The sequence below is a fragment of the Macaca fascicularis genome, chromosome 11, assembly GCF_037993035.2.
Source record: "Macaca fascicularis isolate 582-1 chromosome 11, T2T-MFA8v1.1".
Taxonomy (NCBI): domain Eukaryota; kingdom Metazoa; phylum Chordata; class Mammalia; order Primates; family Cercopithecidae; genus Macaca; species Macaca fascicularis.
In genome coordinates, this window is record NC_088385.1 from 56,105,723 (window position 1) to 56,117,312 (window position 11,590).

An 11,590-nucleotide genomic window follows, 5' to 3' on the forward strand; every position below is an offset into this window, starting at 1 on the left:
TTAAATGTCTTCTTTGTTAGTTACAATTTTTTTTACACAAATAAAGGCAAATCAATGTTAAATGTCTTTAGTGGGCTAATCCTACTGTGGTTATGTAGGAAAATGTCCTTGTTCTTAGGAGTCACATGCTAAAGTGTTCAGAGATTAAATATGATGTCTAACACTTCCGGAGGAATTGTGGCAAAACATTGACAACTGGTAAATCCAAGGGAAGGATATATTGGTGTTCATAGCAGCATTCTTTCAACTTTATCCTGGGTTTGATTTTTTTCAAAATAAAAGAGTAAAAGGTAGACGATTTAAAGAAAAATACTTTAATCCAGGAATACTTAAAAATCACTAGGGCATTTGTCAATGCCCTTCTAAGATTCAGAAGATCTGGGTGGGACCCAGGAGTCTGCCTTTTCATGGCCCGGGCAACCCTCAGGCAGCTGCACAGGCCACACTTTGAGCAGGTTCACTGAGCCCTCTGCCCTTGGAGTGTGGCTCGCTGGCACAGCCCATTATTTCCCATTCTCCAGCTGAGGAGTGGCTGACTGAAAGATCAGGCAGGTGGATGGAGACGCGATTTTACAGTGAGGGTGGAACTGGAGATTGTGGACATCGTAGAGAATGGTGAAGAGCTGAGGAAAGATTTTGTCTTCCTGCCCTGTCTTTTGGCTTCTGGAGGAATAGAAGAGGCTCCTAGAACTCAGGGAAAGAATGGAATGAGGGCTCCAAACTCCTAATACCAGTGCTTCTCTGACTCCATTTTACACCCCCTTGGATAAATATCATCTGTAAGCAAACAAACAAAAAAAGAAGTCACAATAAATTTTGAAGTATTCCCCAAATTCCAGTGTTCCAGGAGTCTTGAGTCTTGAATTCAACATAGATGCAGACTGAACACATCAGCACGTCATTCTGACTTCTGACCAGAAGGTGGCAGCAACATACCTTGCTTCATTTTAGGGGCTTCCAACCAAGAGATTTTTCCGGTGACTCACACACATTTGATTGACCTAGGTCCCTCCCCAGACACCACGGACAAAAAGATGAGTAAGATCTGATCGCTGCCCTCAAAGATCATATTGTCAGGGAGCAGAAAGTCAGAGTCAGACATATAAACAGATTATTAGTTAATAGCTGTGTGACCTTAGGAAAGTTGCTTAATCTCGCTGTGCCTCAGTTTCTTCAACTATGAAGTGGGAATAGTAACAGTACCTATGTCATAGGGTTACTGTGAGGATTAGGAGTGATTAAAAAATGTGTTAGACCTAGCAAAGGGTGGTCATTACTATGTGATACAGTGAGAGAAGGGATGAGCTGGCAGAGATGCCCACGGTGCTCCCTAACTGGGAGCAGTGGAGCCCCAAGTGGAGACAATGGGAAAGAGTTCCATTCTTTGCAGCCAAACTGGGCTGGGAGAGTCTACCTTCAAAAGTGTGGTGCTGGATCCCTTCTGGCTGAGGCTCACCTTGGGTCCTGTGGGCACAGAGCGCAGAACACCAGCAGGGTCACTCAGGGCCTGATCAACCAGGATGCGCCCTTCCAGAGAGGAAACCACCACTAGCTCACGGTACAACCTCAGACATGCAACTTGGTCCCTCTGAGCCCCAGTTCTTACTTAAGTGATGGGGAAATAGGACCGCAGGAACCAAGGAACAGTGCTGAGTTCCACATCTGGGACATCGCAAGAGCAACTATATATTCAGGCAATTCAGGGGCAACAAGGACTTGGAGCTAGGGACTTAAAAATAAAGCTCGGGGGCCAGGTATGGTGGGTCACGCTTGTAATCCCAGCACTTTGGGAGGCTGAGGTGGGTGGATTACCTGAGCTCAGTAGTTTGAGATCAGCCTGGGCAACATGGTGAAACCCCATCTCTACCAAAAATACAACAAAAATTCGCCATCGTGGTGGTGCGCTCCTGTAATCCCAGCTACTCACGGACTGAGGCAGGAGGATCATTTGAACCTGGGGGGTGGAAGTTGTAGTGAGCTGAGATTGTGCTACTGCATTCCAACCTGGGTGACAGAGTGAGACCCTTCTCAAAAAATAAAAATAAAATAGGCTGGGCGCTGTGGTTCACACCTGTAATCCCAGCACTTTGGGAGGCCAAGGTGGGCAGATCATGAGGCCAAGGAGATCAAGACCATCCTGGCCAACATGGTGAAACTCTGTCTCTACTAAAAATACAAAAATTAGTTGGGCATGGTGGCACGCCCAGGATGTAGTCCCAGCTACTTGGGAGGCTGAGGCAGGAGAATCACTTGAACCCAGGAGGCGGAGGTTGCAGTGAGGCGAGATCGTGCACTGTACTCCAGCCTGGTGACAAAGTGAGACTCCGTCTCAAAAAATAATAGTAATAATAATAATAAAATAAATAAATAAAAACAAAATAAAGCTGGGAAGACAAAGGAATCCTGGAGAGGACCCTAGACTTCACCCAGGATGTGGAGTGGAGGTTTAGGTTTTTAAATTTTATTTTGGTTATTTATTTATTTATTTTGAGACAGGGTCTCAGTCACTGGGGCTGGAGTACAGTGGTTCGGTCACGGTTTACAGCATACTTGACCTCCTGGGCTCAGGTAATCCTCCCACCTCAGCCTTTCAAGTAGCTGGGACTACAGGTGCATGGCACCATGCCTGGCTAATTTTTTTGTGTTATGTAGAGATGGGGTTTCTCCATGTTGCCCAGGACTGGTCTTGAACTTCTAGGATCAAGCGATCTGCCCACCTTGGCCCCCAAAGTGCTGGGATTACAGGTGTGAGCCACCTCGCCTGGCCTGGCATGGAGGTTTGTGTCAATCCTAGACGTGGAGAGGCAAGGAAACCCCAGCTGACAGATGCAAGTATTAGGGATGTGCTGAAGCAGGGGTAAGGCTGGGAGGAACTTAGCATGTCTTTTTATTTTTTATTTTTTGAGACAGAGTGACTCTGTCGCCCAGGCTGGAGTGAAGTGGCATGATCTTGTCTCACTGCAACCTCTGCCTCCCAGGTTCAATAGATTCTCCTACCTCAGCCTCCCAAGTAGCTGGGATTATGGGTGTGTGCTACCATGCCTGGCTAATTTTTTGTATTTTTAGTAGAGGCGGGGTTTCACCATGTTGACCAGGCTGATCTCGAACTCCTGACCTCAGGTGATCTGCCTGCCTTGGCCTCCCAAAGTACTGGGATTACAGGCGTGAGTCACCGCACTCCGCCGGCATGTCTTTGTTCTATGACTGTTCTTTGGCCAGCCATGGATCTCTTTACTCTCCCAATCTCCCACCCTCTCTTGCCTACATGCCCTCCTAATCCAGCTCGGAGTCCGTGGCCTGACATTTAATAGCACTCTTGGCCGGGCATGGTGGCTCACACCTGTAATCCCAGCACTTTGGGAGGCCGAGGCAGGCGGACCATTTGAGGTCAGGAGTTCAAGACCAGCTTGACTTACATAGTGCAACGCCATCTCTACTAAAGTACAAAAATTAGCCAGGCATGGTGGCGGGCACCTGTAATCCCAACTACTAGGGAGACTGAGGCAGGAGAATCGCTTGAACCCAGGAGGCGGAGGTTGCAGTGGGCTGAGATCAAGCCACTGCACTCCAGCCTGGGTGACAGAGCAAGACTATCTCTCAAAATAATAATAATAATAATAATAAAATAAAAAAATAGAACTCTTGCCAGTAACCTAAACTTCATTACTCACCTTCCCTGCAAACCCCTGAACACATGCAATCGTTGTTTCTCTTCCAGTCTTCATCAGAGCAGCCAAGGGAGGCAGGAGGAGAAGGGGCGATGAGAATACTGGCAAATACTTCTACAGCACGTACTAGGTGCCAAGCACTAAGTGCTTTACAGAGGGTAACTTGCTTAATCCTCCCAACACCATGAGGTAAGTATTGTTATTATCATTCCCATTTGTGGATAAAGAAAATGGGGTGGCCCAGCGTGGTGGCTCACGCCTGTAATCCCAGCACTTTGGGAGGCCAAGATGGGCAGATCACAAGGTCAGGAGATCGAGACCATCCTGGCTAACACGGTGAAATGCCGCCTCTACTAAAAATACAAAAAAATCAGCTGGGTGTGGTGGTGGGCGCCTGTAGTCCCAGCTACTCGGGAGGCTGAGGCAGGAGAATGGCATGAAGCTGGGAGGCGGAGCTTGCAGTGAGCCGAGATTGCACCACTGCACTCCAGCCTGGGCGACAGAGCGAGACTCCATCTCGGAAAAAAAAAATGGGGTGAACAAAGGTTAAGTCACTCAGAAAACCCAAAGCACATAGCTAATTAAGGTGTGCAGCCATGATTGAACCTGCGCCGTTTGCCCAGAGTCCCCGTCCACCAGGGGAGGGTGAGGCCAGGGACGACTTGGCTTCTTCTGCCTTGTGTCCTGCACTGCTCTCAGCTACCAGGGGCACAGTCCAGAAGAAGGCCAGACCCTCACTGCTCTTGGGGCTGACGTTATCACTCTGGAGGTTAATAATAATAATAGTAATAATAAAACCAGTTTCCATTTTCAGGCTTTAAGATGTGTGTCCTAAGCACTTCACATGTATTTATTTATTCCTTTAGTCCTCCCAACAACACTATGAGGTAGAAGCTACAGTTATCTCCCTTTTCTTGAGGGACATGAAGGGACATAGCGATGAGCCTAAATTCTACAACACAGAGTTGTGGATCAGATGGGAAGTGTGGCGGCTGGATGCCAGAGCCCAGCTCTTAAGCCAGACTCTTTGCCTACCTTTGCTCTCCGCCTGGTGTCTCTGGCCTGCTCCTTCTGCTTGAGGGGAGGAGCCTCTTCTGCCTTGCAGTTCCTCACCCAGGCCTGATCCACAGCTCCAGAGCCCTGCTGTGGCAGCCCTCTGTCCCTTCTCCGAGGCATGTAGGTGGCCAGCAGAGCGCTTAAGCAGGGTGAGGACAGGACCTCCATCTGGAACGCCCCAGACCCAGCCGCAGCCCCAGCAGCCTCTACTCTCAGTAGGCTTGGGTTCCCCACAAGCGCCCTGTAGACAGGGCCTGAGCTGGTCCTCCCCAGGCCTTGCCCGCCTCTCCGGGTGCAGCGCTGGCTCCCTGCTCCTGGAGGGTGGGGCCAAATCTGGGATAGATGGGGCTCCAGGCCAATGGCAGCTGGGGCTCAGTGCCCAGGACTGTGGCAGGAAGCACCAAGGCTTCCCTAGCCCCCTCCTCACACCCACCAAGCCTTCTGGCCCTATCCCAGGTGGGACCCTACCCCTACCCATTCCCAGGAATTGGGGGAGGACAAGCTGTCATTTATCCATCCTGTCCCATCTCTCCCTTCCTCCCGCTTCCCACTCCCCTGGCAACCAAACCAGACCCATCAAGGAGAAGGAACTGGCAGCTGTGCAGGGAGAGACTAATGGCCCAGAAGGAAGGAGGGGCCTGGAGAGGAGACGAAGGCGGTAGGGACGTGAGTAGGGCGTTGGCCCTGGCCCATCTCAGAGGACACACAGAGGGGGGAGGGGGACACTGCCCTGCAATACTGACGAGCTGGCCAGCCAGGGAGCCGCCCTCCTCACCCCCAGCCAGATATCCAGGCAGGAGCCTCAAATCTGCTTCCCCAGATGCACTCTCTTGTCCTCAGGTCCCATCTGAGGCAGACCTGTCTCACAAGAGAGTGCTGGAGTCCCCGGCAGCAGCAGCATCCCCAGCCCTATGGTTCCTGGCAAACCCAGCAGACCTCAGCAACCCGGCTCCTGCAGATGATCCGAACTGCCTCTGTCCACTCCTGGGCAGGTTGTGCTTGCATTCTGGAAGCTGTTTGACATACAAAGGCCAGATATCAGCCTTCCTGCTAACTCTGGGGTAGGGGAGGTGTGGTGGGGTGTGTGATTGTGTGTGTATTTGTGTGTATGTAATGTGTGTGCATATATACAAGGCTGTGTGTATGCATCCGTTTGCGTGCGCAGGTTTGTGGACCTGTTTTGGGGCCTTCTCTCTTTCAGACTGCTGGGGATGGGCACCTTCTCTTTCCCCATCTCTTCCCCATCCAGCCCCACCCATCCCTGGTACCTGCAACTCATCAATACTGGAAACCAGCTCCTGCCAGTCCATCCATCTCTCAGCCTTGGCAGCACCCTCAGCCCCCTCCCCTTCCTACCTCAGGAATCACTCTGGTTCCCGTAAAGCCCATGACTGAGCAGCAATTGGTGTGGGGTTGGGGGGAGGGAGAATCCAGTAAACCCAGACAGAATACAAAAGGCCCACTCAGCCCAGCCCGTGGCATGGGGCAGACCCTCCTGCATGGGATCCAGAGCTGGGTCCAGCCACCCTCAGCCCCCTATGATGTACCCACCTCACTGGGGCTTCTTGGGGGGTATGTCTAGGTTTGGGGGCTGTGTCTTTAAGGCTGAAACATCAGCAGACAACCTCTGCTGGGCAGTGTTCAGGGGAGGGGGAGGGGAAGCAGGGCTGGTCAGCCCATTAGCAGCAGAGCTGGCGCCAGGCACCAGCCCTTCACAGGGCCCTGGGGATTAGGGAGAGTAGCTCTTCCCCAGCCCGATCTGCCTCTGCGCCCCTGTCTCCTATTCCTCTCTGGCTGTGGTGAAGGAGGGGTAGCTGACAGCAGGTGAAAGTAGAGCCTGGCCTTCAGGGGGCAAGTCAAGGCACCAGCTACGGGGCTTAAGCCAGGTCACCTCTCCCTCCAGCTGGCCTCCTCCCTACTCCTGTGCCAGAAGCCTGCCCTTTAACTTCAGGTCCTTCTACCTCGCAATTTTCAGGGACCCTAGTTTAAATCAGGCCTTCCTACCCTAGGTTCTAGCTTTGGGTGCTTGTTGGGAGGTAGTGACCCCCACTCCAGCCGCAACAGGGGGCAATCAAGTGGGCAGAGGCCTGCAACCAGGGAAGGGAGGGGAAGGCGCTCCTGCTGTTCCGCAGGGGTGGGGCATCCCCCTCCCCACACAACCCCCCTCCAGCGGGCCATCAGGCCAGTAGGAGGAGCTGCCCGTGCCCCCCCTGAGACCGCAGGGCTATAAAGCCGCCTCGCAGCGGTCTGCGGCTCCTTCCCAGCCCCTGGCCTAGCTCTGCCAACGGTGACTGCCCATCCTCGGCCGCAATGAGCCACCACCCATCGGGCCTTCGGGCCGGCTTCAGCTCCACCTCATACCGCCGCACCTTCGGGCCACCGCCCTCACTATCCCCCGGGGCCTTCTCCTACTCGTCCAGCTCCCGCTTCTCCAGCAGCCGCCTGCTGGGCTCTGCTTCCCCGAGCTCCTCGGTGCGCCTGGGCAGCTTCCGTAGCCCCCGGGCGGGAGCGGGCGCCCTCCTGCGCCTGCCCTCGGAGCGCCTCGACTTCTCCATGGCCGAGGCCCTCAACCAGGAGTTCCTGGCCACGCGCAGCAACGAAAAGCAGGAGCTGCAGGAGCTCAACGACCGCTTCGCCAACTTCATCGAAAAGGTGCGCTTTCTGGAGCAGCAGAACGCGGCCCTGCGCGGGGAGCTGAGCCAAGCCCGGGGCCAGGAGCCGGCGCGTGCGGACCAGCTGTGCCAGCAGGAGTTGCGCGAGCTGCGACGAGAGCTGGAGCTGTTGGGCCGCGAGCGTGACCGGGTGCAGGTGGAGCGCGACGGGCTGGCGGAGGACCTGGCGGCGCTCAAGCAGAGGTCAGGGGGCAGGGCTGGACCGCGGCCGTCGAGGCGAGGTCGAAGCGGCCGTCGAGGCGGCTGCTCTTCCCTCCCCTCGCTTCCCCTCTCCATCAGCAGCCCAAGGGTGTGGCTCCCCTTACCAACCCAGGTGTGTGCAGGCAGCATCCTTGCCCACGGACTCCAAGTCCCCCTCGCCTCCCACTTTGCTCTGAGTGTCTGGGGAGGTGGGAGAAGTGGGTATCTGTGCCTCTCCTGAGTTAATGACGGAACCCCCTTTTCAGCTCCCAGTCCGTTAGAGAGAAAGCGGGGCAATTTTATCAGGCAGCCTCAGTCCTCCATTTAGAGTCCTGGGCAGCAACAACAGCCTCTAACCAGATCCCGGGGGGGCGCGCGGTCTGGGGTGCCAGCTGGGCGGCGACCCAGCAGTTCAGCCTCTGCACGCTCTTCCCGTCAGGTTGGAGGAGGAAACGCGCAAGCGGGAGGACGCGGAGCACAACCTCGTGCTCTTCCGCAAGGTGAGTCCGAGCTCCTCTCCGAGTTCAGCCTCCCCACCCCAACCCCCGACCTCAGTATCCAGAGGTGGCATCGGTGGGCGCGGGGAGAAAGGGGCAACCAGACGCCTCCCGAGGCAGACAGGGAGGTCTGGTCCTTCCTCGGCCTACGCAGCCCCTAACTTCTCTTGAACCTCCACTGCTACCCCTCGAAGGACGTGGACGACGCCACTCTGTCCCGCCTGGAACTAGAGCGCAAGATTGAGTCTCTGATGGATGAGATTGAGTTCCTCAAGAAGCTGCACGAGGAGGTAAGTGGGCCCAGTATCAGGGGCGGCTTCTGAGGTTGTGGGGTGGTCTTGCTGGAGCTGGCAGGCGGAGCGGAGGCATCGCCCTGGGGATCAGGATGATGCTGGGTAGACGGAGCCCCTCCACCCCAGTCTACAGGTGGTTAGACTCCCACCCTTGCGCCACCTGGCGGCGGGCAGCGGGGCTGTACCTCCGAAACCTGGCCTCTGGTCTCGCGCCCGCGGGGGCGCAGGGCTGTACGCCCCGCCCTCCCTGGCGCCCCCTTCTGTTCGTTCAAGCGTTTCTTCTCTTTTCTGTGCACGAACTGCGTGGCCCGCGTGGGATTTGCGCCACTGTCCATCCTCTGCCTGCTCCCGGCCGTAGGAGCTGCGAGACCTGCAGGTGAGTGTGGAGAGCCAGCAGGTGCAGCAGGTGGAGGTGGAAGCCACGGTGAAGCCGGAGCTGACGGCAGCGCTGAGGGACATCCGCGCGCAGTACGAGAGCATTGCCGCGAAGAACCTGCAGGAGGCGGAGGAATGGTACAAGTCCAAGGTGCGAGAGCCGGGAGGGCCTGCGAGGCGGGGCGCTGGCGTGGTGTCGCGCTTCCCAGCCGACTCAAGCCTGGGTTACCCCCACTTCGCAGTACGCGGACCTGTCCGACGCCGCCAACCGGAACCACGAGGCCCTGCGCCAGGCCAAGCAGGAGATGAACGAGTCCCGACGCCAGATCCAGAGTCTGACATGCGAGGTGGACGGGCTGCGCGGCACGGTGAGTACGAAGCTGCGCGCCCGGGCCCGCGGAGCGGACGATGAAATGTTCCGCAACTGGCCCCTTCCACTCCCCTACCCCAGAACGAGGCGCTGCTCAGGCAGTTGAGAGAGCTGGAGGAGCAGTTCGCCCTGGAGGCGGGGGGCTACCAGGCGGGCGCCGCGCGGCTCGAGGAGGAGCTGCGACAGCTAAAGGAGGAGATGGCGCGGCACCTGCGGGAGTACCAGGAGCTCCTCAACGTCAAGATGGCCCTGGACATCGAGATCGCCACCTACCGCAAGCTGCTGGAGGGCGAGGAGAGCCGGTGAGGGTGGGGCTGCTGGGGCGGGGCAGGGAGGGGTCGGGACTGGGCGGGGAGGGGCGGGGCCTGGGCAGGGGCTCTGACAGCTTGCTTCGCCTCCAGGATCTCCGTGCCCGTCCATTCTTTTGCCTCCTTAAGTATAAAGACGACTGGTGAGTCTGCCTTGCAGCCTGTACCTCTCCTTGTCCACTTCTGCGCTCCTCGGGCTCCTGCTCTGACTCACCTCAGGGATCTGTTCTCCTCACGGAATTTCTGGGTCTTGGCCTATACCCACCCCTACTCCTCACACCCCGCCCCTCCCCTGCCCTCAGATATAGCAGTGGGAGCCTAAGAGGAGATATTCCCAAGCCTTACCCCTTGAATCCTTCATCCTACTTTCTCCAGTGCCTGAGGTGGAGCCTCCCCAGGACAGCCACAGCCGGAAGACGGTTCTGATCAAGACCATTGAGACCCGGAATGGGGAGGTGAGGCATGGCCCCTAATCCCAGGACCCCACCATTTCCCATATTGTTTCTCAGTCCCAGCCTGGCTGTCGCTAATCTTACATAGGGTGGGTAATTCTTGGGGAGAGACAGAGGAGGAGACAGAGAACATGGATAGATAAACAGGAGTCTCTGCTGGTTACCCCAAGGAGTGGGGCTCTATGATCCAAAGGAGTAGGATGGAGGGTGGCGCTGAATGGCTTGTGCCCATCATGTGCCCTGTCCCCAGCAGGTGGTGACAGAGTCCCAGAAGGAGCAGCGCAGTGAGCTGGACAAGTCTTCTGCCCACAGTTACTGAACCCCTTGGTTCAGAGCCTTGACTCTGCCCTAGGCCTGCTCTAAGCCCAAACCCTAACACAACTCCTGAATTGTCTCCTCTTCCACTGCATGTGTCTAAAAGGTGGTACCAGGCATCCCTTTCCTGGCTTATGGCCAAGCCCTACCCGGCCAGCAGTCGCTGAGCCTCTCCCTGCCCTGACACTTGATGTGACCTATGTGCTCCCCTTTTCATGTCCCGATAAGAAGCCAATGATCCCCCCCCCCCCCAGGACAAATCTACTCCAGCCACGATGAGACGTGGGTGAGCCAGGGTCTGAGTTTCACGTTTGAACCAAATAAAATATGTCAAGAGAAAACTCTCCAGTGCATTTGTGTCTGTGGAAGTGTGTGGGGGGTGCCTGAGGGGAGGAGCCTCAGCGGTGTTCTCCCTTTTCCTTGAGTCATTTCTTTTCTGGCTGTCACTCTCTTGGCATCAATATACCCTTCTAGGTTTTCTATCTCTGTCCATTCCTTCTCAGCTTTTGTTCCTCACCTGCAGCCTAGAAGGCTCAGCCACCTGCTGGGTGCCTCACAGGCCACTCAAACTCAATCTGTCCCAAACAGAGCTCCTCACCTCCCTCTGCAATCATGCTCTTCCTCTAGATTCCCCGCCCGAGAAGAAGGCACCACTAAGACACCTAGTGCCCAAGTTAGAATTCAGCTCAACTTATGCACCCTCCTTTTCTTCACCTGACTCCCAATTCTGTGAAGTCTACTTCTTTTGCTACTTAAAAAATTTTAATAGGCCAGGCAAGGTGGCTCACATCTGTAATCCCAGCACTTTGCGAGGACGAGGCAGGTGGATCACGAGGTCAGGAGATCGACACCATCCTGGGTAACACGGTGAAACCCCGTTTCTACTTAAAAAAAAAAATAGCCAGGCGTGGTGGTGGGCACCTGTAGTCCCAGCTACTCGGGAGGCTGAGGCAGGAGAATGGAGTGAACCCAGGAGGCCGAGCTTGCAGTGAGCTGAGATCGCACCACTGCATTCCAGCCTGGGTGACAGAGCTCAAAAAAAAAAAAAAAAAAAAAAAATAGCCGGGCATAGTGGCCCACGCCTGTAGTCCCAGCTACTTGGGAGGCTGAGGCAGAAGAATCAATTGAACCCAGGAGGCAGAGGTTGCAATGAGCTGAGACCGCACCACTGCATTCCAGCCTGGGCAACAGAGTGAGACTCTGTCTCAAAAAAAATTAATATATAAAAATTATTTATTTATTTATTTATTGAGATGGAGTTTTGCTCTTGTTGCCCAGGCTGGAGTGCAGTGGCGCAGTCTCCACTCACTGCAACCTCCACCTCCCGGGTTCAAGCAATTCTCCTGCCTCAGTCTCCCAAGTAGCTGAGATTACAGGTGTGCACCACCATGCCCAGCTAATTTT

At 55.3% G+C, this 11,590-nt stretch overlaps 1 protein-coding gene and 2 long non-coding RNA genes across 4 annotated transcripts; 2 read left to right on the forward strand and 1 right to left on the reverse strand.

The window, feature by feature from the left end:
- Positions 1-294: 294 nt before the first annotated feature.
- On the reverse strand, positions 295-5,006 carry LOC135966231 (uncharacterized). Its single transcript, XR_010579393.2, has 2 exons — positions 4,704-5,006; positions 295-777 (listed from the first exon to the last, which is right to left on the reverse strand). It is a non-coding gene; the product is annotated as an uncharacterized lncRNA (long non-coding RNA).
- LOC141408056 (uncharacterized) lies at positions 3,717-5,719 on the forward strand. Its single transcript, XR_012420216.1, has 3 exons — positions 3,717-3,857; positions 5,296-5,390; positions 5,565-5,719. It is a non-coding gene; the product is annotated as an uncharacterized lncRNA (long non-coding RNA).
- A 1,261-nt stretch (positions 5,720-6,980) lies between these two features.
- Positions 6,981-10,527, forward strand: PRPH (peripherin). 2 transcript variants are annotated; one of them, XM_045366499.2, is made up of 9 exons: positions 6,981-7,579; positions 8,016-8,076; positions 8,268-8,363; positions 8,725-8,892; positions 8,984-9,109; positions 9,193-9,413; positions 9,513-9,562; positions 9,795-9,874; positions 10,122-10,527. In XM_045366499.2, the coding sequence occupies exons 1-9, from the start codon at positions 7,035-7,037 to the stop codon at positions 10,188-10,190; spliced, it is 1,416 nt and encodes a 471-aa protein (XP_045222434.1). In that variant the 5' UTR covers positions 6,981-7,034; the 3' UTR covers positions 10,191-10,527. The 2 variants fall into 2 exon arrangements, with proteins under 2 accessions (XP_045222434.1, XP_045222435.1); XM_045366500.2 differs by having other exon boundaries at positions 10,125-10,527.
- Positions 10,528-11,590: the final 1,063 nt, after the last annotated feature.